We start from the raw sequence: 23,784 nt of genomic DNA on the forward strand, positions 1-23,784 counted from the left end.
ATATGCTACAACCAGCAGTGTTAATAACCAGCCTGTCTCCACGGCCCTTGTTCCCCTCTCTTGGTTCATCATCTTCCTTTTGTTGGTTTGATGGGTCCGTCGCCTCCGAACGATTACTGTGTGGTTTGCACAGCTGCCCTGTCCCCGCTTTACAGGGCAGCCAAATCCGTGCAGCCGGGCACACGCTGGGCGCCCCGCGAGCAGCTCCTGCCCGGGCTGCTTCTCGTGGGTGTCCTGAAAGGAGGAGCCCCTTGGCCGTGCGGGGCAGAGGGAGGTGCTGGTTCCGTCCCAGCCCGCCCAGGCTGCGGAGAGGAGCAGGTGGCTCCGTTAAACCAGTAAAGGTGGGGGGGAGGCCTTGACTTCTTCAGGATCTCCCATGGTCTGCAAGAGAGAGTGGGGTTCTCCCTCCTGTGCCACCTCTTAGTCCATGTTGGAGCAGGTCTCTCGCTCTTTTTTTCTTCCATTCTCTCTCTTTTTTCTCTTATTTTTTTCATACAAAAGTATTTTCAGGCTCTATGCCTCCCTTTGGTTACTGCCACCCCTGCAGGGGACAGGAACCTCCCCTTGGGGACAGCTTCTGCCGTCACTGAGCAGAAGGTGCCGTTCCCATTTCAGAGCACGTTCAAACCTATAGAAAGGATCATAGTAGCTTTTACGAGGATTAGGAAAAGCAGGGCACTATTTAGAGGAATGATTTGCAGTGCTAAGGGTGGGGGAAGCAGGGAGAGCCCCTCCACTGCAGCACTAGAGCCCCTTCTGGGTGTGTTTGCCACTCGATTTGGTGCCTTCAGTAGTTTTTCTCTCGTGAATAATCACTCAGAACGTGGAGGCGCCGGCAATGGGAGCTGCTTGCAGAGAAACCAGGGCTGGGAAAGACACCCTGGAGGACTTGGCCTGGAGTGTGTCCTTGCTGCACGGCAGCTTGAAATATAGTATCAATTAAAGCATTTTTACAGCCTGCATGGAGGTTATGGATGGCGTGGGTGGATGTTTGTATCTGGGGTTTTAGTGGGAGCGCTAGGTGAGGTCCTCTGTGGCGTATGGAAGGGAGAGCTGCATTTAGCTAGGGGCTTGCAGGGCTGTTTTATAAGTGGAAATAAAGGAAAGGGCAGAAACTAGTTTCCTGTCACATCAGAGACATCTCGGAACATTTGCAAGCTCCGTCCCTCCTCTTTGGAGACGCCTCCCGGGGACAAGGTGCTGATCCGTCACGCTGCCTGTCGCTCCCCACCAGTTCGGGCGTGGGGAATCACAGTGCTGAGCTGTCCTCAGGGCCACGAGGGGCACTGCCAGCTGAAACGGGTTTGGCACTGGTCCGCGACGGGCGGTAGGGCGCCCGTTGGAGGGAGCCGTGTCTGGTGTTCCATACGCCTGGCGCACCTGCGTCTCCCCGCGTGAGCGCGGCCGCTGGTGGCTGCCTCGCGGCTGGTCGGTACTTGTTTCATCTGAGGATTATTCATTTCCTTCCCCCTGATTGTTTCCTCCAAGACGCCGGTGGAATTGGATGCCGCTATTAGCAGCATTTGTTAATTTTCCCCAAAGATTGACTGAGCTCTGCCGACTGCAGTTGCTGGGCTCGCAACAACTTCTCATTTTGTTTTTAATTAAATTTGTTGCTTTAAATTGTTTGCTTTTGACATCTCCTGCTCAATCTTGTGCAGCCCTCGGAGGTGACCGGGCATTCGTTGGGCTCCTCCGACGTGTGCCCACGTGCGCGCTCGGCACGTGCTGCGCGTGCGGCCGCATGAAAATGAGCAGCCGAGCCAGGAGCTGCGGGACCGGCCGCCGCTCTGCCCGCGCCGGCCCCGTTTCGTGCCCTTGCTTTTATAGCAAGGTGACACTGGACGTGCTCTTGGGTTTGCAAATGAAGCACGCTGGGTTTACACCAGAAGGGTGGAGAAGGGGGTCTGGTCTCGGAGGGATCTGCCAGCAAACAGGAGTCCCAGGATTCCTCGCAGGTCAGAACCTTATTAGCACCCTCTGAAATCAATAGAAGGAATTGCCTGGCTTTAAATCGGGCTTTTCTTCTGCTATTCTCTCAACCTTGAACCATTCTGTCACAGGAATGCGTGCTTCACCGCGTGGAGACCTGTGTCAGTGCCTCAACAGAAGCAAATCTATTCCCATTTTGGAGCCTGGCCGACCCGAGTGCCACGTGTTGCTGGCAGGTGACTGCATTTGGGGACAGCTTTGTAGATTGTGTTTAATTTCACCGGCGCTGAACGAGCAGGTCCCCTCTGTGTCGGCAGCACGGCTCGCTGCTCCTCCCGCAGCAGCCGTGCAATGTGAGCAAACGGCTGCAGCGTTGCCAGATATGAACTCTAAATATTAACATCAATTTATAAACTGTATCAGCTTGGATCAAAGGGATTCTGAGACTGCTCGGCGGCGCGAACGCTCTTTGCATGAAGAACTAATGCGATCCTGGAGGCTGAAGTACATCATGTTTTTATCGTTCCCGTGACAGGCTTCTGATCCTAAGCTCGTTTCTCTCCTCTGCTGGCCCAGCTCCCCACCCCTTCACGCTGTGAGCAAGCGCAGCCTTGCAGCCCCGTTCTGCTCGGCTCGCCCTGTTGATCCAAGGGGAGTTGTGGTATCCCAAGGTGATACCACAGGTGATACAAGACAACGGGGAGCTGCGTCTCACAGCGGTTTATCGGGGCAGTTGATGGGGAGGGATCGGGCGGTTTGGCCGGCTGACCCAGCGAAGCGCTGGGAAGGTGCCCGGCGAGGCGCGTTGGCGCCGGCTCCCGGCAGGCCCACGTGGACCGCGTTGGCTCCCAGGTGAGAACGCAGGGGCTCACGGAGCGGCGCCGAGCGCGGCAGCGCGGGGAGCCCCTGTGGAGCTTGCGGAGCTGGGAACCCGCTGTTTTACTTTTTAATTCCCCTGACAAGCGGTGGTGTTGATGTGTGACCTCTTGGTCAGTAGCATTAGCTTGCCTTGATCCCGTGGTTGCTCACTTTGCACGTGCCGCCGGCCTCGCTGTGTCGTCTGCGTTGGCGCTCCCAGAAGTGCCAGGCGCAAAAACTCCTCCATTCACAAACATATATTTTTGTAAAGCTTATCGCGCCTCATCCATCATCTGCCTCATGGATTAGATTTAGACTGGATTTCTCTGAACTCTTGTCCGACATCTAGAGAGCTGAGAAACAGCCCCAGGCTGGAGCGTGGGAGTTGGGAGATGCTGAGTATTAAGTGGAAGGTTTTCTTTAGGAATCTCATTTCTGTTTTAGCCATTGCTGCCTCAAATGCCTGCTGAGGACATGAGTGTGTTGTTGTGAACCCCTGTGCAACTATCTTGTCTAACAGCTCCGCGGAGGGTGCTGTGGTTGCTGGGAATTTGCCTGTGGTGTCCTCTGAGTCCCTCTGCAGGTCCCCATCCGGTCCTTGTGCAGGGAGGGGACCTGGAGGACATGGATTAAGGATGCAGCAGGGGCCACACTTGGGGCTGCTGGCATGCAGGCCTGAGAGAGAGTCACAGATGGGTTGGAAGGGACCTCTGGAGATGCTGTAGCCCAACTCCCCTGCAAGCAGGGACACCTTGAGCCGTGGGAAGAGAATGGAGTGAAGCTGGCCACCCACAGCAGTTCTGCAGTTTTGTTTGCTTTTGTTCCACAAAGCACCTCAACAACGGCCTTGAGAAGCAGCAGAGCTCTCCAGCCAGGCTCGAGTAGGTGGTGCCCGTAGTGGGAAGCTAAGGAGCCCCTGCTTCGAGCGGCAAGCAGGACTTGAGTCCATGTCCCTTGCAGGAGTCAAATCCACCAGCACCTTCTCACTCGAGTGTTTGGTTCCACTTGGATTTGGAAGAACATGTACAAGTCACTTTCCATATTGAATTAAATACAAGTGCTTTTTGTCAGAAGTTCAGCCATAGTGAAAGCTGGAGGGGCTTCCAAGAAAGGAAAGAAGTGTGAGAATTATCAAGCAAGTGCCATGTAATGATTGAAATATAACTCTGTTCCTCCCATGGGGAAAAAAAGAGATGGTTTGAGTCTTAACTGTAATTATGTGTAGATTTTTATATCACAAATTTGCTTTGCCCATGTGAAAAACGTGCGGATTTGAGCACATTTCTAATGGGCTGGCAGGTGCTGCATGACAAGGAGCGCTGGTGCAAGTCCAGGGCAGCCTGGAGTCAAGCGTTGCTTGTGATCCAAGGTGCCTTCAACTAAATGAAAGAGAAAGGAAAACGTCTAAACTTTTCCTGTTTAAAGAAAAAAAAAAAAGTACTAACTTAACTTTTTGGTTGAGTCATTTCCCCTTTATGTGCGAGAGAAAATACTTGAAAAGCAAGATGGAATTGAAATCTCAGCTTTGAGCCGGGTGTGATTGTCTCCCTGCTTTCAATTTAGAGTGAAGAATGAAGAATTCACATTTGAAGAGGTGAAATAATTCCAAAATTGCCAAGTTTAAAGCCAAGGGGAAGAGAGTGAGAAAAGCTGAGCACTGCATTAATCCGTGGACACAATCTTCCACCAAGCCCTGTTTTCTCGCGTTGGTCGGTGTATGTCCGTGCTGGGAATTGAACCTCTGTCCGGCTCTTTGAAATTTCTGAAACAAATTTAAAAAGTGGAATATTTTGTTCTCCGGCACAAGATCTGGAAGGAGAGCAGCGATCAATGGAACGAGCTGATTAAGGAGGAGTTGCCTTTTTAGGAAAAGTTATTTGAAATTTAACAAGAATAAAAGGAAGAGGGGAGACTCTAAAGGAATTGAATAGGGTTATGCTGTGTAGGTAGAATTCCTACAGAATGGAGCGGGAGGTTCCCTGCTCTCTCCCCCTAAAGTTTGGGAAAAAAGCATAATAATAATAATTCTGGAACGGATGTGCACTTGTTTGGTTCCCCTGGGGTGGGCCCTGCAGTGTGACCCCCCAGGGCCCTCAAACACAGAGCACTGAGTTTAGATCAAAGGAGTTTCGTTGGCCAAGATGGGGCAAGTGGACCAAAGAAGAGAAGAAGGATGGAAGAAAGAATAAATAGGAATTCTTCAAAAAGAAATTAATTTTTGATCTTTGCTTTTAAAAATAATAAAAAAAAAAAGAGAGAGAGAAAAGGGAGAAAAAAAAAGCCCAAGCCTTTTGGCTGCTTTGTTCTTTTCTCTTGTTAAATATCTATTCTGAGCCGCTTTATCCTGTTTTGTTCTGGCAAATGATTTTTGAAATGTCAGAACTTGACACCTCTTTTGTCGCGGCTTAAGCGGTTCCCTGAACGCTGAAGGAGACCCCCGTGTGCGAGACCGGAATTTTTCCTGCTGTTGGAGCCACGTTGGCTTTGATGGGAATTGGGGAAAGGCGGAGGAAAATCCCGCACCTGCAAAACCCCAAAGAGAAGCAGGCGAAGCCGTCAAGGGGGACAGTGTTGCGTGCTGAAGCCGCAGTGCAGCAAAGCAGAGGGTCCGTCCTGCCTCGCTGGGGGCTGCGGGGTCGGCGCTTTCGGTGCTTCCTTCCTCCGTTCCGCTGGTTGATGCACCTTGGTGGTCGCTTTACCTTGGGCCCTAAGTATTTCCCTGCAACGGGGTTTTACTGCGCTCCCGAATGGGAGACTTGTCCCAGGGCCCTTGCAGGGGGGCGCTGCTGATTTTGGGTGCTCCCCCTCTCGCGGACATCGTGGTTGCTCCAGCACGAGCAGGTAGATGTGAGCGTTTCTGTGGGGCTGCCGCCCGCTCGGCCGAGCACCCGCGGCGGCTGCGCGGGGCAGTCTGAGCCTCCCGGGGTGCCCCAGAGCCGCTCGGGGCGTCGCGTCCCCCGCGCTGCCCTCCCGCCCGGCATCATTAAAACCCCGAGTGGTGCAAAGAGCCCGGCTGGCTGCGGCTTGTGACGAACCACGGGCGTTTGAAACGGCTCTGCCGCGGAACGCGTCTGCTCTGGGTAGTTTCTGAAAGGGTTTGATGTTCAATCTGCTCCTTTTCAGCTTTTCAAGATATTTTTGATAACTGCACGCCAGCGACTTTTGAAAGTTGTGTTGTATGTATCTATTCTTTGAAAATAAAGGGGAAAACCGTGTAAAGAGGCTTTGCTTTGAAAGCTTCAGAATTTTAGCTTTCAAAATATTTGTAAAACTCCTTTTCCTGTTGTTTTTTCTTAGGCAAGCTGTGGAAAGGATCAAGGCTGGGGTGTGTGTTTGTTTGTTTGTTTTTTTCTTGAGTAAGCGGGGAGAGTGATGAGAGTGTCTAAGAACACTGAAAATCTTACTTGTCTGAGCTGTGACACACTCAGCTCCAAAGATGTGAGAAATTTCCTTGCTGGAAAATCTCCTCGCCTCCCTCCCTCCTGGGAAGAAAGGAAAGTGTTTACAATTAACGATAGCATCTGATTTTTTGCATTTTTTTTTCTCAGATTAAAGTGGAAAAGCCTCTGTTTGACTGATCTGCTTCAATTCATTTCAGTCTGGCTGTGTTTTAAATAGAAGTCGGGTTCATTAAGGAGCAATTCAATCATGAAGTGGTGTTGCTGCTTTTTACCCCATGGGGGCAGAGGGTGTTGTCTGTCCCTATGCCTCAAAATGTGTTTACATGTTTCTCAAGCCTTGCTCATTATTTGGTAATTTCAAAAATACAAAATGCAGATTGACAGGGTATTACATAGATTTATATATGTAAATAATTAACAGCCCTAAAGGCTGCATGACACATTTCCATTTGGTAAAATAAATCAGTAGTAATTATCATTAGTACTTAAGGATAGCTTTAAATATTCATGGCAAAGAATGAGAATTAAAAGAGAAAAATTACCTGGCTCTAAGAGAGTGTTTTGTGCCCAGTGTTTCAATATATTCCGCTGGTGGTGTGGGACTTACCCCGTAATTTACCGTTAGGTTGTGTCTGATTGAGCTGTATCAGGCAGCCTTGGTGTCTGTGTCCCAAGAGGCAGCTGGATCTTGCACCTCTGCTTTTCATTTGCTTCTACAGTCGGTAGTTTGGCCACCTCCATCGCCTGGGAGTGAACAGAGGCATTTGTGCATGTGCTTATGCTGTATAAAGAGTACAGAAGATGCAAACTCATCTGCTTAAATTAGGGCTCAGATTCTTACGGCGATGAGATCTCAGCTTTGGTAGAACGAGGCCACTTGCTTGAACGCTGGACTTCAGGCTCCACTTTTTAATGTTCTGCATGGCCAGCACGGTGCAGGATGAGGTTTTGCAGGGCCCCTTCCTTCCAAAGCAGCAATGGTGCTCATTCAAAAGGAAAGCAGTAGCTTGCACTCAAGCAGGTTCATAAGTAGTCATGGCTGTGTGTGTTCTTTGTTTTTAGATTTCTTGGCTTTTGTTGAGCTAAAAGAGTGATGTGGTGTTTAGAAAAGCGAGTACTTCACCAAGTGATATAAGCTCTCAAGTTGCATGGAAATGTGCCCTGGGTCTGTTGACTTACTATCCTTGGGTAACCATTAAGGAAGATTTGAGTTTTCAGATGCTAGTTGCCAAGTTCACCCTGCTTCCAAACTGTGGCCCAAGGTCCTAGCGCTTGGTGGCAGGGTGCCCGTTAGCTCCGTGTCTACCCAACCTTGCTCCTTGCCCCCTTGTCTTCGAAGGTTTCTTTCTCCCCCTGTTTTTAAAGGCTTTTGCCCTGGTAACTTCTGCAAAACACCACTTAAGAGCAGAGGGTTTGGGGCTCCCCTCTGATCTGTGCAGCACTATTATGGAGGCAGTCTTATAATCAATGTAATTGAAGATCAGAGTTAATGAGGACCTCTGTGCCGGCTAAATCCCCCAAGCGATGCAGGGCCTCAGATGTTAGATAAGGAAATGATTGGGCTGAACTGAAAATCTATTTGGCTAATTAGATGATGCATATTCCCAGTTGCCAGTGGGGAAAAATACATTTTGCAAAATAAAGAAACATAAGATTTTGTAAGAAAAGATTTTTGGCAGGAATCCACTCCTGACTCTCAGGAGGGAGAAAGCAACGGAGGTTCTTTGAGATGAGACTTCTTATATGAAAAGTGTGTTGGGCCAGTTCACTCACCATGAGCCAAGAAAAGTGAGGAGAGGATAGGACATGTGGCTGCTGCCCATGAGTGCCCCAATCCCAAACCCAAGTGTCTCCTGGACACTGCCCGCACAAGCTGCAGAAGTGAAGCTCCAGTCTCAGGGGGTAAAGCAGTTGTCCCCATTTCTGCAGAGAGCTAGGGATCAAATTTAGTATCTTGGGATATTTGGTAATACGGGGGGTATCTCAGATAGAGCAGTGTTCCAACTGATGGATCATTGGTTGGGCCACAGACACATGGAGGGGCCTGTGCAGAGAACTGAAGTTCTGTGGGACTGAACATTGGTGAATTTAGTATTATTTTCTTGAGCTCAGCCTCACACCAGCTCCTGAAGAACACAACTACTCTGATACTGGGACAGATGCTTTTTCTTAGCAACAGTCTTGAAAGAGAGACCAAGAAAAAAGGGCTGAAAATGGCTTAATAATCCATGAGAGAGGGTAGGAAGTCCAGAGCTTTCCTTGTCCAATTCAGAGCATTCTGTAGGAATGGTCTCTGCTCTGATACTTTGCGTGTTAGGGGAGAGGAGAGCTGGGGACTGAGGGATCGCATTAAAGCGTCAGTTGTGAGAAATGAGGAGACATTAATTTGGAAGCTGTTGTGTTGTATGCGAATTCTTCAGTGCCTCACATAAGAAATCTGTTTCTCCTCCTCACGACGTGCACCCCTTACCTGTAAAAAGCTTTGGTCTCTTCTTACACTCACCTAACGCATGTTTTTCTTTCTGCCTTCCAGGCAGCAGCTTCGTGGTGAGTGAGGGGAGCTACTTGGACATCTCTGACTGGTTAAATCCAGCCAAGCTTTCCCTTTACTATCAGATCAACGCCACCTCCCCCTGGGTGAGAGACCTCTGCGGACAGAGGACCACGGATGCCTGCGAGCAGCTCTGCGACCAAGAGACAGGTAGGTGAGGCCTGGGGACAGGGAGGACCTTACAAATCTTGGAGGTGCCAGCGAGGAGGTTGGTCTGTATTTCGATGCATGGCTGGTTTACCTCTGCTTTAGCCACAGAGGACCAGAAGGTACCAGGAGGGTCGTACAGTGATGACCCCATCAGCAAGGTATTAGGAAGGCGCACACCAGGAGAGGGATTAGACATAGTTGACCTATTGGTTCTTTGGCGGGGCTGGAAGGACTGCAGGTACATGGAGTTTAGCTGCTTCTAAGCTTCACTATCTCACTGTCCAGGCTGGAAAATTTAATTGTGTATTTAGCTCTGTCTCCTTTCCCTTTCTTTTTTTTATTTTTTAACTATTCCGCTGCAGAACATGACATTTTTTGTTACTGCTCTTTTGTTACTGTTACTGATGTGATCTAGGTTTGATCTCTCCTCTGGTTCTTCCTTGTGGAGTTTCAAGGTCTGTTGTCTTTGGTAACATAAATGACCTTTTTGCTGTGTGTGCACTGCTTACACACAAAAGCAATAGCGTGTGAAGTGACAACAAGTTGTGATGGGTCTCTTGAGATGTGGGGTCAGGCAAAGGCTTCCCTTGTTGTCTGTGCTCTCCTGATACAGCCTGGGAGCTACAGACACCTGCAGTTTTGCTCTGTCCGGCTGCTCCCCAAGCTGACATAACTCTGATGTCTGCAATGAGCCAGGAATGCAGAAGACAAGAAATGGAAGATTAGGGGTAGGTACAGGGTGAGAAATACACGTGTGAGTAGAGGTAAAGTCGCTGGGCTGACATTTCTTGTGAGGTGACATCTCATCTGTGCAGATAACGAGGGGTGTGAAGGTGGCTCTGCGTGCACTGCTTCTGCTTCCCAGGGCCTCCCCTCCGGATGCCTTCCTGGAGCAAAGCGATCCTGTTGCTCTTGGCATGCTCTGCATCTGAAGAACATGCAAATGGTCCTGACCCCTTGCAGAAGCCTGTATCAAGCTAACTCCTGGGTCTCTGTGAGGGCCATTTCCCTCCTCCTTTCACAGTGAGAGTTTCTCCCCTACTATGTTTCTGAGAGAGACTTTCTGGTTGCTAGAAGGGACGTTGGTTTTGCCAGTGGATTTGAAGAGAGACAGCTCAGCAAGGAGAAGGTTCCCTCCTGCCATGGGCTGTATCCCTAATACACTGTGACCTGAGAGAAAGAAATCCTCCTGACCCACAAGCTGTGGACCATGAATAAGGTGTGGACTGGGCATAAGCTCCACTCATTCTCATCCATCCATTCTCCCTGAGATGCAAATACCATGTGCATCGTCATATCTTTGCTTGCCCAATCAAGACAACATTCCCTTTTCAGTAGTCTGGTTTCTCAAGGCTTGTCTGTGTGGAGACACTGACAGGCACAACTGCAGCAGAATCACCATCCCAGCTGCATTCCCCAGGTGGACCAGTCCTCAGTATTGCCTCTGATCCCCAGAAGGGCTGGGTGGTGGGGAGCAGCCACCCGAGCAGATGGAGTGGTGCAGGGAGAAGGCTTATCTCTTCCAGATGTCCTAATGCCAAAGAATCCTTCTAGGCATCTGTGATGCAGAGCAGCCTCTGAGGGAGAGGAAAGATGAGTTCACCCCTCCCTGGTTCAGGAGGAGAGAAAAGAAAAAGAATCTGTCTCCAGCTGAAACCATGGGGAGACCGTATGGAGGTAAAACATGATTTCCCAATTGGAATGAGCCCTGCAGCTCTATTAGCAAGCCCCATGCCATCCTTGGCATCAAAAAGGGCTGGCTTAATTCTCATGCAGTCTCTGCTCTTTTAAAACTGCTGTTTTGCCATTTTTGCCCAGCTGCTGCTTCCCATGTGCCTCTCGCTTGCTGGAGCCACTTGTTTCTCCTGGTGGATGCCCCACGCTTGAGTAGGATGTGTCAGATCTGGTTTACAGTGTTCCTTATCCCAGGAGATGCTCTGCACAGCATCCTGTCTGTGCTATAGCCTGACCTCGCCAGCTGCTTTATAGCTCCCTTCTCGTGCTCTCTGCTGCACCCAGTGCACTGGCGTAGAAACCCAGGACGGTGACGACTCAGCCTGTTGCTCGATCTGCTGCATCCTTGGTGGCTCTGGGACAGCAATCTCCAAAGAGCAAGGGAGCAGCCGCAGCCCTGCGGGCGCTGGAGCAGTGAGCTCAACGCGCGGCGTGTTGCAGCATGCGGTTCCTCCCCCGGGCCGTGCTGAGCTGCTCGGAGCCTGCTCTTCCTCCAGTGCAGCGAGCAGAGCTGAGGGCAGAGCAGCCGGGATCTGAACCGGCAGGTGCCCCTGCTGAAACCTGTAAATCAGCTTTGGTAAATCAGCTTTTTCCCTCCTCCTTCCTTGAAATTTGCACATAGATAAAGCAAAATCTTTGTCCCTTCTATGCCAGCTGCTTCCTCAGGGGTAGAGTAACACAGGCTGGTGGTACTAGTACTTTTTCAGAGCCTAGCTCTGAGACTCCTTTGATGGTGTCCACATTTTTGGGGAGAACTGAGCAACCACTCACTGAAAAATGAAGCCTCTGGAAGTGTCTTCTTGACACCTTACCTTCTCCCAGGAGTGTTATAGTCTCTGGGAGCATCCCAGGTGATGGATGCTGAGGGTTTCCCCTGCCCTCAGTTCCCTCCAGGCTGGGCGAAGCGGCCAGGAGAAGGAGTCTGACAGAAAGTGGTGCCTGAAGGCTCAACAAAAGCGAGCAGGAAAAGTTGCCTCATCAGCCTGGGCTGACATGTGATTGCACAGACTATGGGGCTCGTCTTGTACGAGGAACAAGTGCCCTGGAGACTCTCCAGTGAACACCAACAAGGCTGGCCTTGAAGCACTCCAGCAAATTTGCAGCTAGTTGAACTTCCCTCTTTCCCTTAGAGGCCCCGTGTTGCTGCAGTGTCAGTACAGCCTGGTCCCAAAGCTTCCTTGCTGTAATTCTCCTCCAAGGTAGGACAGACCTTTTCCACTTGTGGAAGAGTCAAGAGGAAGCCTCGAGGAGGAGTCTTCCTCTGTGGCAGTGCCAACGGCTCGTAGCACAGATGTTCAGAGGGCACTGGTTCACTTAGGCACTGTCTGCTGTGACTCAGCTCTTCCCCCTTCCTAGGGCTGAAGGCTCTTGTGGGGTCTCGTTTCATGTAACGTCTGTCCTTGATGGGCTAATTCATGACTCAAGTCACCAAGTACTATTTCAAAGTGAATTATAATCTGCACTGAAAATTGCAGTTCTGAAATGCTAGGAAATGTCAAAATATGTTGTGCTTACCTGACCTTAACTTGCCTTCCCTCGTGTTTTTGCAGTGTGACTCATTCCTTAATTAAATGATTGCTGCCCCCTGACAAATTTCAGCCCTATCTTGCAAAGTGCAAGCTCATCAGAGCTTTTCAAAGACAGCCCTGACATCCACTCGTGAGCAAAATCCAATTAGTCATCTCCTCCTCAGAAAAGTCCCTGCCATTTTGGCTGAAATGACTGCAGATAAATAAATACATGGATTCTCCTGAGGGTCCTCACCTCCCATCTGTGGACATTATATGATAAGTGTGGTGGCTGGTCCCATGTTTGCCTGCACCTTGTTGTCATTGCTCAGCTTGGATGAGCCAGGCACCTCTTCTGGAACTGGCCATGGTCTGTTGTGCTCAGGGTCAGGGTCAGCTCTCCTTGTTCTCTGTTTTTTCAAGGGATGTTGAGTACGTTTCCAGGACTTCTCTTTGTGCCACGCACGGGGTTACCTGCTCATAGAATCGGGAAGTGCTGCTTTTTCACTGGCCTCCCTTACTGGCACTGGGAACGGTTATGAGGGCATCCGCTTGCGGTGGCATATGTAAACTCTGATTTGTGAGCGCAATTACCTGCTTGGTATGCACAAAATGGATTCACTTGCACATTCTGTGGGCATAGCTTAAGAGGCCTGCTGGAGAATTGGTCCCTCAGGGCCAAATGCTGGAAAAAACAGCCTCTGATTTTGTGCTGTCAGGCTTGCCAGAACAGTGGCATAAATGAGATGGATAGCTACCTTGATTAGCAGGTGCAAATGTATTGAGGTTTTTTTCACCGTCCATAAATCAGGCACTTATCCATCGAAATTCTCTCCTTTGCATCTGCAATTGATTCCACCCACAGAACAATAGGGACAGACTTGTAAGAAGCAAATTAGAGGTGGTAGCAAAGGGTCTTTCCTGGAAATTGGCAGAACCCCCTCCCAATATTTCCACCATCTTCAAAACAGGTAGTTTGTTGCCAGAGCCACAGATGGTATTCCTGTCCCGGTTAGGGAGGAGAGTCTTGCCTCTTAGTCTTGCAAGCAGGAGAGAGATGTAAGTCATTTTTAAGCATCCAATTTTTAAGGTTACTTATTAAGAGATTTGGAGGTTGCATGGCTGAACGTTTAAATTGGGAGATGACCAACCTTGGTGAGGGTGTATTTGTGTGCATGAAAACATCCCTTATGTTTTTCAGAGAGTTCAATTTAATATCATGCAGCTTTTGTGCACATGAAGTGATATTTGTTTGTTCCTGTGAACTTCTGCTATTCTCACTGTTGGAACAGCCTAGTGTCTTTATTGACTTAGACTTTTATAAGATGAACTCCTGTCTCTCTAAGGTATGTAGCTTAATAACTTGGTCAAAAACCATGTAATATACGATTTCTTTTCATGAGGTGGCACAGCTTGCCTTACGTATCAAGCAGAGCAGGAGGCAGTTAACTCCCAAGCTAATTTAGCTTCAGGCTGAAGTGTTATACATAAACAGCCATCAAAATGTATGCCTGCAAGGGGGCTGAGTTAAGGTTATCTGCGCTGTCTTTACACTCTCATTTTCTGCCATTAGAGTGTTTAATCCTGCAGCTGCTAATGTTCTTGTAATGGCATTTCTGAGCTTGTCTAAAGACCACGGAGAGGAGGGAGGAGAGATGAGAACCACTCCTGGGTCCAGCTCACCTGCTCAGCCCATCTGTGCGTCCCATCGAGGGGTCAGAGGCCACTTCTCAGCCTCCAAAGGAGAATGCTGGAGCTGTGCTCACCCCGAGGACAGCAGCTGTGGCACCAGCAGAGTCTGTCCCTCGTGCTCTGCCAGCCCGTTCGGGACCTTGTGCTGTTCTCTCGCATCCGCCGCGCACACATGCCAACAAAGCTCTTCCTTAGCTGCGCTGCTCAGAAGCTTAGTAGATGATAATGAGAATATAATGTCTGTGCAGAACGTAAACCCAGGCACAATCCTCCAAAGTTAAGCTTGTGCTTAAGTGCTTTGATGCATCTGGGCAAAGAGGGTGACTTTCAAAGGCAGTGGAGGAGGAAGGACTGTCAGCTTGATTCCAAGTTCCACCTCCGCAGGTGGAGCTGGTGTTGGTGGAGCTGAGCCCTCTGCCTCAGCTCCAAGTTGGACAGATGGGAGCCACCTTAGAGCCGCAAAGACGGTTTGTTGCTAGCCGGAAAAGAGTTTTCCTTCCCCTTCTTTCCTTGTGAGATGACCTGCTTTTCCCAGAATTGTCTTTCTCATCAGGATTATGGAATATGCCATCCCTGAAAGCCTGAAACGACAGATAACAAGGGCTAGAAGAACAACTTTTCAGAGCACTTCCCCTAGCAGTTGCCGCAGCTGCAATTGTTCAAGGCGTTGCAGCCACAGCCAGGGGCTAACCCTGGCTTGGGCAGCAGCTCTCTAAAGATTCTTCGCTTGTCCATTGAAGTTGGGAATTTAATGATCTATTAAAACCATTTTTCATCCTTGTCTGCGTTTAATTTTCTCTGAATACGCTTTTCAAAAACGGCCCTCGCTGTGCTATCCTGTAGAGGCACAGCAAACTCTTTACGGAGGGTTTTGTTGAGGGTTTTTTAACTTTCTGGAGTTCTAAGGACAGAAACTCTGTCACGAAACCTGGTGCTCATGAGTATTTTGGCCCTTTCCCAGGAAGTCGTTCTTCCTTTTCATCATCACTGCCGATAGTGGTGCTGCTTCCTGAGGGAATGAGCATCTGGGAGATGTGGCAGCCCAGCGCTCAGGCACCTGAATGGACGGGAGATGCTCCCAGCACCAGGCTGGTGTGGTGACAACTGCTGCTAGACTACTGTTAGCAGCTGCTTTAGTGCTTTAGTGCCCTGTGCTAGGCTAGAGGTGGAGAGCCTCCATTTGAGGGACAGTGTGGCATCTGAGATGTCCCTGGCGCTTCTAATATGGCTCCTGATGTTTGTGTTTCCCGTGATGGGAAATCACCTGGCACAAGAAGCCCTGCGAGTGGTGCAGTCACCCCGCTGCAGTCTTGAAGGTAACCAGACCTGGGCAGCCTCCCACTGTGATCTTGGCAGCCCCAGACCCTTCCCTGGGTGCCGAACTGGCCTCACCCACAGTATGATGGCTCTGCAATGTCCCAGCACTTACAGAGCATCAGATGGGCAGGCAGGACCCCACTGTTGTTGGAGATGCTGTGTCCCAGTTGCTGCATTGGTAGCTTTTTAGTTTCTGCTTGGCCACCCGCAGGGGCAGCGGGCTCGAGTCAGTGGAGCTCAGCACGTGCAGGGAGGTGATAGCGAGGTTGTGAGGCCAGGGCTGGCCGCGAGCAACGAGAGACACGGCTCGGGTGGCCTGGGCACCTCCTCAGCGTCGGCGGGTGTCCCCTTCTCCACATGCTGAATTAAGAAATTGTTTCTGTGACGTTCTGCCAGGAACCCTCAGTAAAGGACAGATCAATCCCACGCTTCCTCTGGACGCTTATGAAACTCGGAGGCCTCGACAGCTTCATTATCGGAGGGAAGCGATCTCGGAGGGACACAGTGATGCACATTGATCAGTTTGCTGCCGCTCCTCTAGGCTTCTGCCGTCCGTCAGGAGCAATGGTGGCGTTCCTGCGCGTAGCTGTGCCGTGTCTGGGGACAGCGCAGCGCCTTGGTCACCGAGCTGGTGCTCTGGTGCACCTGCCGTGAGGTGGGCTCTGAGGAGCAACAAGGTGGTGCTGGTCCTGTCTGCTGTGGTTTTCGCTCACGGCAGGGAACGAGCCCAGTGCTGGCAGCACGGGGAGCAGCAGAGGGGCACCTGTGTCCTCCCGTGCCAGGCGGTGCCAGGAGCCTGGCGGGAGCCGGCCCGTCGCCTTGGAGATGGCCGGGCGCGAGCGCAGGAAGGCGCCCGGCGCCTCGCGCTGGGGGCAGCGCACCCAGGAGAGACGGGCACCGTGCCCGTGCCGCCCACGCTGAGGCAGTCAGCGGCGCGCAGGGCCGCTCAGCGCGGCCTGTGTTTGCCACATAGTGCTTGGCCTCCTCCTGCCGCTCACAGCTGGGCTCTGCGGCTCCCCGGCACATCTGAGACCTCAGCTCAGCACCCACGGAACGAACTACAGGCCCAGCGGCCGGCATGGCGTCCCCGGGACAGCGGCTTCGCAGGCAGAGACGCTGCCCCAGCACCCAAGAGGAGTGGAGTCTTAACGCCTTTGAGGGAGGTGCTACTGCAGAAAAGGAAGTCCCGCAAATCAGCAGCACGGAGTCGGGGCAGAGGAACCCCAGGTTTGTTCCAGCAGTGTCCAACCCCCAGCTCCATGAGTAAAAATCCCCAGGACCGCAAAGAGCAGCTTTGCCCGGAGCCGCGACAGCGTGCTGCGTGCGGGGCTGGTGGATTAAGGGGATCTGGCGGCATTATCGCAGCAATCGCCTCGCCCTAATGAGGCTAACGGGATTACCCGGCACGCCAGCGGCAGCGGGATTCCTCTGGGTGCGATTCTTCACACCCTGCTGCTTCCCGGGGGAGGCCGCGGACAGAGACGACCAGGAAGGTTTCAAACACAGCGTGAGAGCCGGTTTCCGTCTCAGAAAGAGGAGCAGCAGCACACGGCCGTGGGGAAAAGGAAGGAATAAGTTTGCACTTTTCAGCTTAGAAAACAATACTGGAAATGGCTCGAGCTTCCTGTTGATCTGGTCTAGGTGCTGGAGGTGGTTTTATTCCAGTGTAGCACTAGTTTCCTTTGCAGCACGCGTGTTCTGTTGGAGGCAGTGAGCCCCAGCACGGCTTGTGGTGCATTACTGCTTCCTTTGGGTAAGTTGCAGGCCGTTCCTTTCTGCAGGGACCAGTTGGCATGTTCTTGTATTACCCTGTTCCTCCGAGTTAGGCCCCAGACTCTCTTCACCTCTGTCGCTCTAGAGGACGGTGCCAATGGCCGGGATACCCCCGAAGCCGGGAGGCCGGTGCCGCGCAGTCCCTTCCCTCTGCTGCGGCGCGTGCGCAGTCGGAGTTGTCCAGGTGCTGGGGGCTGAGCAGCCACTGCCACCCCAGCTGGCAGCTCCTCGCTCTGCTGCGCTTGGCTCTGGCACTAGCGAGCTATCAGGCTCTGTGGCAATGAAAGCGCGGCAGAGAGGGGGAGGTTGTGTGCGAGATGCATCAGCAGTGTTTCTGGCTTGTGTCCTGATGGTTGAACCCGAGGTTTGTCCCCTGTAACCAGCACAGAGACCCCAGTGTTCCCTATATTTAGTTGTGGATATGCAGTCTTTGAGAAAGGAGAAGAGGGGAGTGGGAACAGGAGCAGTAGCTGTATGCAGAAACAGGCTCCCAATAGCTCTCCTTGCTGCTGCTGCTGTTACCTTCCTAACTTCTCTGCAATGGCAGAGGTGTTTCCTCCCTCCCAGCGTTTTGTTAACCGACAGGCTGGAAATCCAGCTCCATGCATCCAGAATTTAAGAGGGAGCTGCTCTAGCTTACACTAAGCAAGCAGTGATCCTGCCTCTTGCTATAATAGATTGAGATTTTCTGTGGATTATCCAACCTGACTTGTGGGTTATGAATCCAAAGGAAGATGAATGGCTGTGTTTTTACCACTGTGCACACTGCGGGTGTCTGTTTGCAGAAATAGGATGCTTTTCACAGCATTTTGCAGATTCTGAGTCATTTGTCCTGTTGCAGAAGCCGAATGCCACACCGAGCCATGTGCGGAACCAGTGCAAATTGCATCCAGCTTCAAGTTTGGTTATTTGTCAAAGCCCATCGCTGACTTTAAGCTTGGGTTGAATCTCAGCTTAACCTGAGCAATGCTGAGCAGATAACTTTTTTTTTTTTTTTTTTTCTCCTAAGAAGCACGTGGAATTTAGCAGTTTGACGCAGGAGCACTAGTTTCTGTTTTGTTTTGGCATTTGTTATTTTAGCAACGTGTTGAAGTCCGCTATTTAGAAAATGCATTTCCTCAGAGGAGGAGTTGGAGGTCGAGGGAACCCCCTTTCCTGTCACTCTGGGGACTCGGCCCTGCCAAGGGAGCGTTTCTGGGTGCGCGAGGATGAGCCCTGCAGGGCTCTGCAGCCTGCCCAGGGGGGCTGAGAAGAGAGATAAGAGAGTAGCAGAGTTGGAGGGGCTAAAGAAATGAGTAGGTATCCCGCAGTGCTAAAAAAGCAAATGCTTGTGAAAAGGTATAGGAATGTAACACATTCTGCTGAGTTTTGTGAAAATCCTCCTAATAGGTCTGAAAGAGATCTTAAACCATCTGATTAAGGAGGGCACCATCTGGGTAAGTGGGATTTCTATACTCTGCCAAAGGTGTGTGGATCTCCTGGAAGAGCCGGACCCATGGGCCACGCAGGCTTGGTGTGGCAGGAATATGTGATCTCAGGGCCTGGCAGGGCTCTCCCTTCTCTCTCTGCTGCCTGTTGATACCCGCAGGGAAAGGTGAGTCGGTGCCAGGCCTTGCCCTCTCACATTCAGAAATAAACCTCCCAATAAACCACCCAATAAAGCCTCGAGCGCTGGCTGTAGCTGTAGGAAGTCTAGGATTGGAGTCGATAAAATCAATATTTCTGCAGGTTGATAGAGTTTCTCCTCCAACACCAAACTGACTGAACAGTAAACAAACCGGCGGACAAAATAAACACGTCGGTGCCGCAGGAGAGGGGTTAACTGCCTTGGCACCCGCAGCCATCAATAACGAGGGAGGCCGTTCGGGCCGTTTGATGCCAGCCTGGGAGGGTGCTGGCTGCTTTGCTGTGATGTCCGTGGCGGCAGCAGGGAAGGAGCTGGTGCCCCAAGCCTCCCAGCTTTGCTTTGCAAGCATTTTGAGATGTCTCTTGTCTGCAGAGCATATATTTGTTATGTAATAAGCGCCAGGAATTAATGATCCACGGCACGGCTGAGGAAACTTGCATGCTAAGCACACAAGGAAAAAATAACTTCTCTCTCTTTTTCTTTTTCTTTTTTTGATTCCCCCCCACACCCCGCCTCTTTAAATCACCGACAGAGCCATTAGGACACGCGTTCCCTAAAGCAAGAACGCCCCAGCCCGCCGGGCTCCTCCGGCGCGGCTGAACTCCAGCAGGAGTTAATGCCGTTGTCTCCTTCCCAGCTCTTTCCCTTCAGAGCAGTAACGCTGCTACCTCTCCCGTTATGAATCATGAGGTTAGCAGCTTTTGACAGATCATAAATCAATGCTTCGAAGTCGCTAGGACAAATCCCAGGACATTTAATCTTTAATATTAGACGTGTTTAAAGCAGTGAATATTTCATGAAGGTGCTGTTGCATTTTAGCACATCATTAGCTGTCTCTTTTTTCTTCTTCTTTTTTCTTTTCTTTCTGCCTCCTCCCTTCCAGGCAGCTCTCCTCAAAAATCTCACCGATTGAACCCCATTCCTTTCCCTCCTGACAATAAAGCTCTTTACCGTAATCCCTGTGAGACACTTTAAGAACCTGCTTAGGAACCCGAAGAACACATAGGTATTTGTCAGTCTGCATTAGCTCGGTGACAGGGGCATCCCCGCTGTCTCCCTGCTCGCAGCATCTTCCCTCGCTTGTGCCTTGAGGTGAGAGCAGAGGCCAAGTGCCTCCCCTGGCTCTGCACCTCGGCCAGGGCTTGAAGCTCATCCTGCCACTCTGTGAGGCAGGAACGTGATGGGAAGAGGGAGTTGGGGGGCAAAAAAAAGGGATCTGGTAACCAAAATTCTATGTGCAATTCCAGACCTTTTTATTTTGCCATTGCTCGCTCCGGGATAGGTGTTTTTACCAAACATGGGATCAATTTGGGCCGTGCTTGGCCAGGTGTCTGTGCAGGAGTCCCACATCGTGCTGTGCAAAGTGTGTAACAGGGCGAGCAAGCACCAAGGGGGAAGGCAGGAGAACTGGGAGGCCACGGGGGCCAGAACAAGGCACAGGAGAGGATGCGGAATACAGCAGATGGAGGCAAGGTAGGATGGGAGGTCAGATCTTTCTGCACTGGAGGCAAGGTAGAATGGGAGGTCAGACCTTTCTGCACTATGTTCCTCACCTGGATGTTTCAGGAGGATCCAGAGTGTGTGTGTGTTTTTTTTTTTTTTTTTTATCCAGCAGCAGGATCAGGGAAGCCTGATCATGGAATGACAAGGAAGAATTTTCCAATGTAGTGACTTCTCACCTGCTTCTTGTAGAGAGAAGTGTGATCTTTTCCGTTTTCCCTTTCAGGAGAATGCAGCTGTCATGAAGGTTATGCCCCAGACCCCGTCCATCGTCACCTGTGTGTGCGCAGTGACTGGGGACACAGTGAAGGGTGAGTGGGAGCTGAGCCCCCCATATAAAGATGTTCACTGCAGGAGTCAAATCTTCCCCTGCGTCTGTCACCAGAGGCAAATCCTGGGGCCTGGGTTGTTGTTCTTGCTGACTGACATGATCTGGTTTCTCTGTCTCCAGGCCTTGGCCCTACACCACACTTGAGAGGGGATATGATTTAGTCACAGGAGAGCAAGCACCGGAGAAGATCCTCAGGTGAGTTGAGTGAGCGCTCAGCCTGCCTGCCTGGGGTGTGTGTGCCCTGCTGAGGACTCCACAACTGCTACCTGCAAGTCGCTCCCAGCTCTGTCCTGGCCCACGTTCTGTGTGGGTGTTATTTGCCTCTGACAAACCTTGCAGATTTGTCTATATTCTGCCAAAGAGAAAGGTTTTCCCTCTCACGCCATGTGCTGAGCGTACGTCTGAGCAAAAGCGAGGACAGGATGCAGAGAAAAGTCCCCTGCATTAAAAGGATTAGCATGACCACCCCCATGCTCTCCCTGTCATACCTTGAGCTATTTCTCTTTTGTTTGTTAGCACTGGTCTTTGGTACAAGATCAGGAGACTACTTAATCTGATAATGCCACCACTGCTCTGGTTTCCAGCTGGTCAGGTACAGCAGAGGTCCAGCGTTTACTGTAGATGCTATGTTTCTACATGATAAGTTTGTCCTCGTTTCAGGTCCACCTACAGTTTGGGTCAAGGCCTGTGGCTGCCGGTCAGTAAGAGCTTCGTGGTGCCTCCTGTGGAGCTTTCCATCAATCCTCTCGCCAGCTGCAAGACAGATGTTCTGGTAACGGAAGACCCAGCAGATGTCAGGTAGGAAACAGATCTCTCCTTTCGTTCATGCTTGAGTCACTAGACAGTTCTTTAGATTTCTGTTGAGAAAGTGGTAATTTCTGGGCCAGGAAGTTTGATTACTTCTTTTTTCCAATGAGAAACCTGATGTTACAGGTCCTTCCTTTTCTTTGGGGGATGGGTTGGAGAGGGTTAGGGGGAGGCAGTGTGTCTGATTTTGGTGGATTTAGGCCAGGCCTGTTGGTACAACTCTCAATTTTGGTCTAAGTCTGCCAATCAAGTCAAGTAAATGGTTGCAAACCTTTGGTGAGGCAATTTTTGGCTTAAAGCTGACCTTTGATTGAACAGCTTAGAGATGCATTTGCCAGTATGGAAACGTCATCGTGTTTCAGGAACTCATATGTGTATCACACACAGCCAGTCCTGGATACTCTGCTTTGGTGATTATGAAGGACTAGGATCAGACCTGGTGGAAGGCTGTGTCACTTGTCCAATAACTATCTTATAATAGTGGTTGTTTTCTTTTTCTTCCTTGAGTTCTATAAATGCCCTACTATTTCTTTGGCTTCCCCATTTTGGCTAAGTTGTCAGGGAAGGAGGAGAGGAATTTGTGGTGTGGGGTCTCTCACTTACACCCTCATAAATGAAACCTGAATTGAGGATACCAGGTATAAATATTGGAGCGACCCAGGTGGAGTAAGGGAGGCAAGTTCAATGAGCTTGTATCTTACATACAGGCAATGCTGAATTATTAAAACTTTAATAAACGTAATAATAAATATTTGATGTTGAATTATGGAAGGTTTCACAGATACAGTGAAAACCAAAAAACGATCTATTATTTCTGCATTAGAACTTAAACACTTCTCAAACAGGGATCAGGCAGCCAGCTCAGGGTCCTGAATACCCTGTGATGGATGGAAATCAGGGTGGCCCCGTCTCAGCTGAGCGGAGCGGAGGAGCCCAGCCTGGCTTGCTCAGACCCACTGCACTTTAGGAGCAGGGACGGAGCTTTGCCTGGTGCCCACGAGCACTGTTCTGTCCCATGTCTGTGCTGAGAGTGTCCTGTGTCTGTGCCGAGGCTCTTGAGCCCTTCTTGCTTGAAGGAAGCACCCAAGAAGGGTGTATAGGTGTTTGTCTTGCAACGTCTTTGCTTTGTCCCTCTGCACTGAGACACTTGTTTTGGCAGCGTCATGCGATGGTTCTGGGGGTCCTGTTTTCCAGCCCGTGGGCTGTAGTGTCTGCCCTGCCTCTGGCCATGGACGGGACCGCCCACGGCGCAGGTGTCAAACACAGCCAGGTCTCTGCATCTGCAGGGCCAGTTTGGGCTGTGAGACGGCAGAGGTGCCATGTCCCCGCGCCAGGGACTCGTGTCCTGCTCCATATCAATGCAGTGGTACCGCGGCCGTGTCCCAGCGCTCCGCGTGTCCTGCTTGTTCTCCCGTAATGCCGCAATGGTAATTCAGCCCTGTATCCTTCTATGTCATTAATAACAAGCGTGCTGCATTCCTCCAGACCTCTCATTAGTCTGACACCTTCTGGCTCAGGGGTCACTCATCTTGCAGATTTTAATGGAGGAAAATTGCAGCAATCCTGGTTTGGAGAAAACAACCGATGAAGTCTTTACAACTCGGAGGGTTAAAGGTTCGAGCGTGGCTGTGTGTTTTTATGAAGCTGTTTGAGACTGCGGAATGGACAGGTGAGGATCTGCCTTTCGGCAGCTCTCCAGAGAAATGCTAACTCCCTGCTGTTGTTCTGAGCAATATTGTTCTCAGTGCATCTTGCTGCTGAGTAGTGCTACAAGCTGCACGCAAGGGTTGGGGGAGTTGGAGCAAAAGGAGCGGGCTGCATTTCAGTCATTAAAGAAACTTCCTGGGGATGCAAATGGAAGGTCCACACACAAACATCCCACACCCAACAGCACCTGAGCCGGGCAGGATTGCTGCCGTGCCCTGCACGAAGGCTGGGGGCAAGTCCTCGCATGCAGACTCGATGGTGCTGATTTTAGGCCTATATATCATAAATTAAGCACAAGGTTTCTCTTGGAGTTGATGAAACTTGAATGTATTATTTATGAGTAACCGTATTAAGCATCCCCTCCTCAACCCCGGAGCGCGGCCCCTTGCATGGTGATAACGTCGCTCGCGCGCGGTTGCCGCTGTGCCAGTGGTGACGTCTTCGCTAACGTAGTCCATGCACGTTTTAGCAAACAGCCAGTGCTAACCCCGAGAGCACGGAGGGCCTGAGCAGGAGAGGGTGGCAAATGCACCAGCATCTCCTCCTGCCCGCTCGCTGCCACCCTCCGCTCGCCTCTCCAAAGCAGGGTGCTGCACGGCCCCGCGTTGCCGCCGGCTCTGAGGAGAAGTTTGCAATTTCTCTGGAGCAGTTATAAATCACAGGAGAAGCCTCAGGTGCTGCCTGACATGACATATAGCTCTATCGTTATGGCAACCATAGAAACAAATAAAATCCCTGCGTTTGCTTGACAAGCCTCTGAGATGTCCTGATGGAGAGACAAGTGTTCAGCAGAAGAATGAATTCTCTTGAACTCGCTGTCAATTCATCTTTGTTTTGCTCCCAAGTGAGCCCCTTTGCTCTCTGATTCTTTGGCAAAGTCTATTCAACAGGCAGTG

At 50.8% G+C, this 23,784-nt stretch overlaps 1 protein-coding gene across 1 annotated transcript in view; it reads left to right on the forward strand.

Moving 5' to 3' along the window:
• Nucleotides 1-23,784, forward strand: part of ASTN2 (astrotactin 2) — a 351,063-nt gene that overhangs the window by 137,828 nt on the left and 189,451 nt on the right. The window contains exons 7-10 of the mRNA XM_088527956.1: nt 8,725-8,892; nt 20,270-20,354; nt 20,495-20,569; nt 21,035-21,172. Coding sequence (XP_088384082.1) covers nt 8,725-8,892; nt 20,270-20,354; nt 20,495-20,569; nt 21,035-21,172 — 466 coding nt within the window. The remainder of the gene's footprint in view (nt 1-8,724; nt 8,893-20,269; nt 20,355-20,494; nt 20,570-21,034; nt 21,173-23,784) is intronic.

This window comes from Tinamus guttatus, unplaced genomic scaffold (genome assembly GCF_059628265.1).
Source record: "Tinamus guttatus ecotype Peru unplaced genomic scaffold, ASM5962826v1 Tinamus_guttatus_pri_ptg000297l, whole genome shotgun sequence".
In the NCBI taxonomy this organism is placed as follows: domain Eukaryota; kingdom Metazoa; phylum Chordata; class Aves; order Tinamiformes; family Tinamidae; genus Tinamus; species Tinamus guttatus.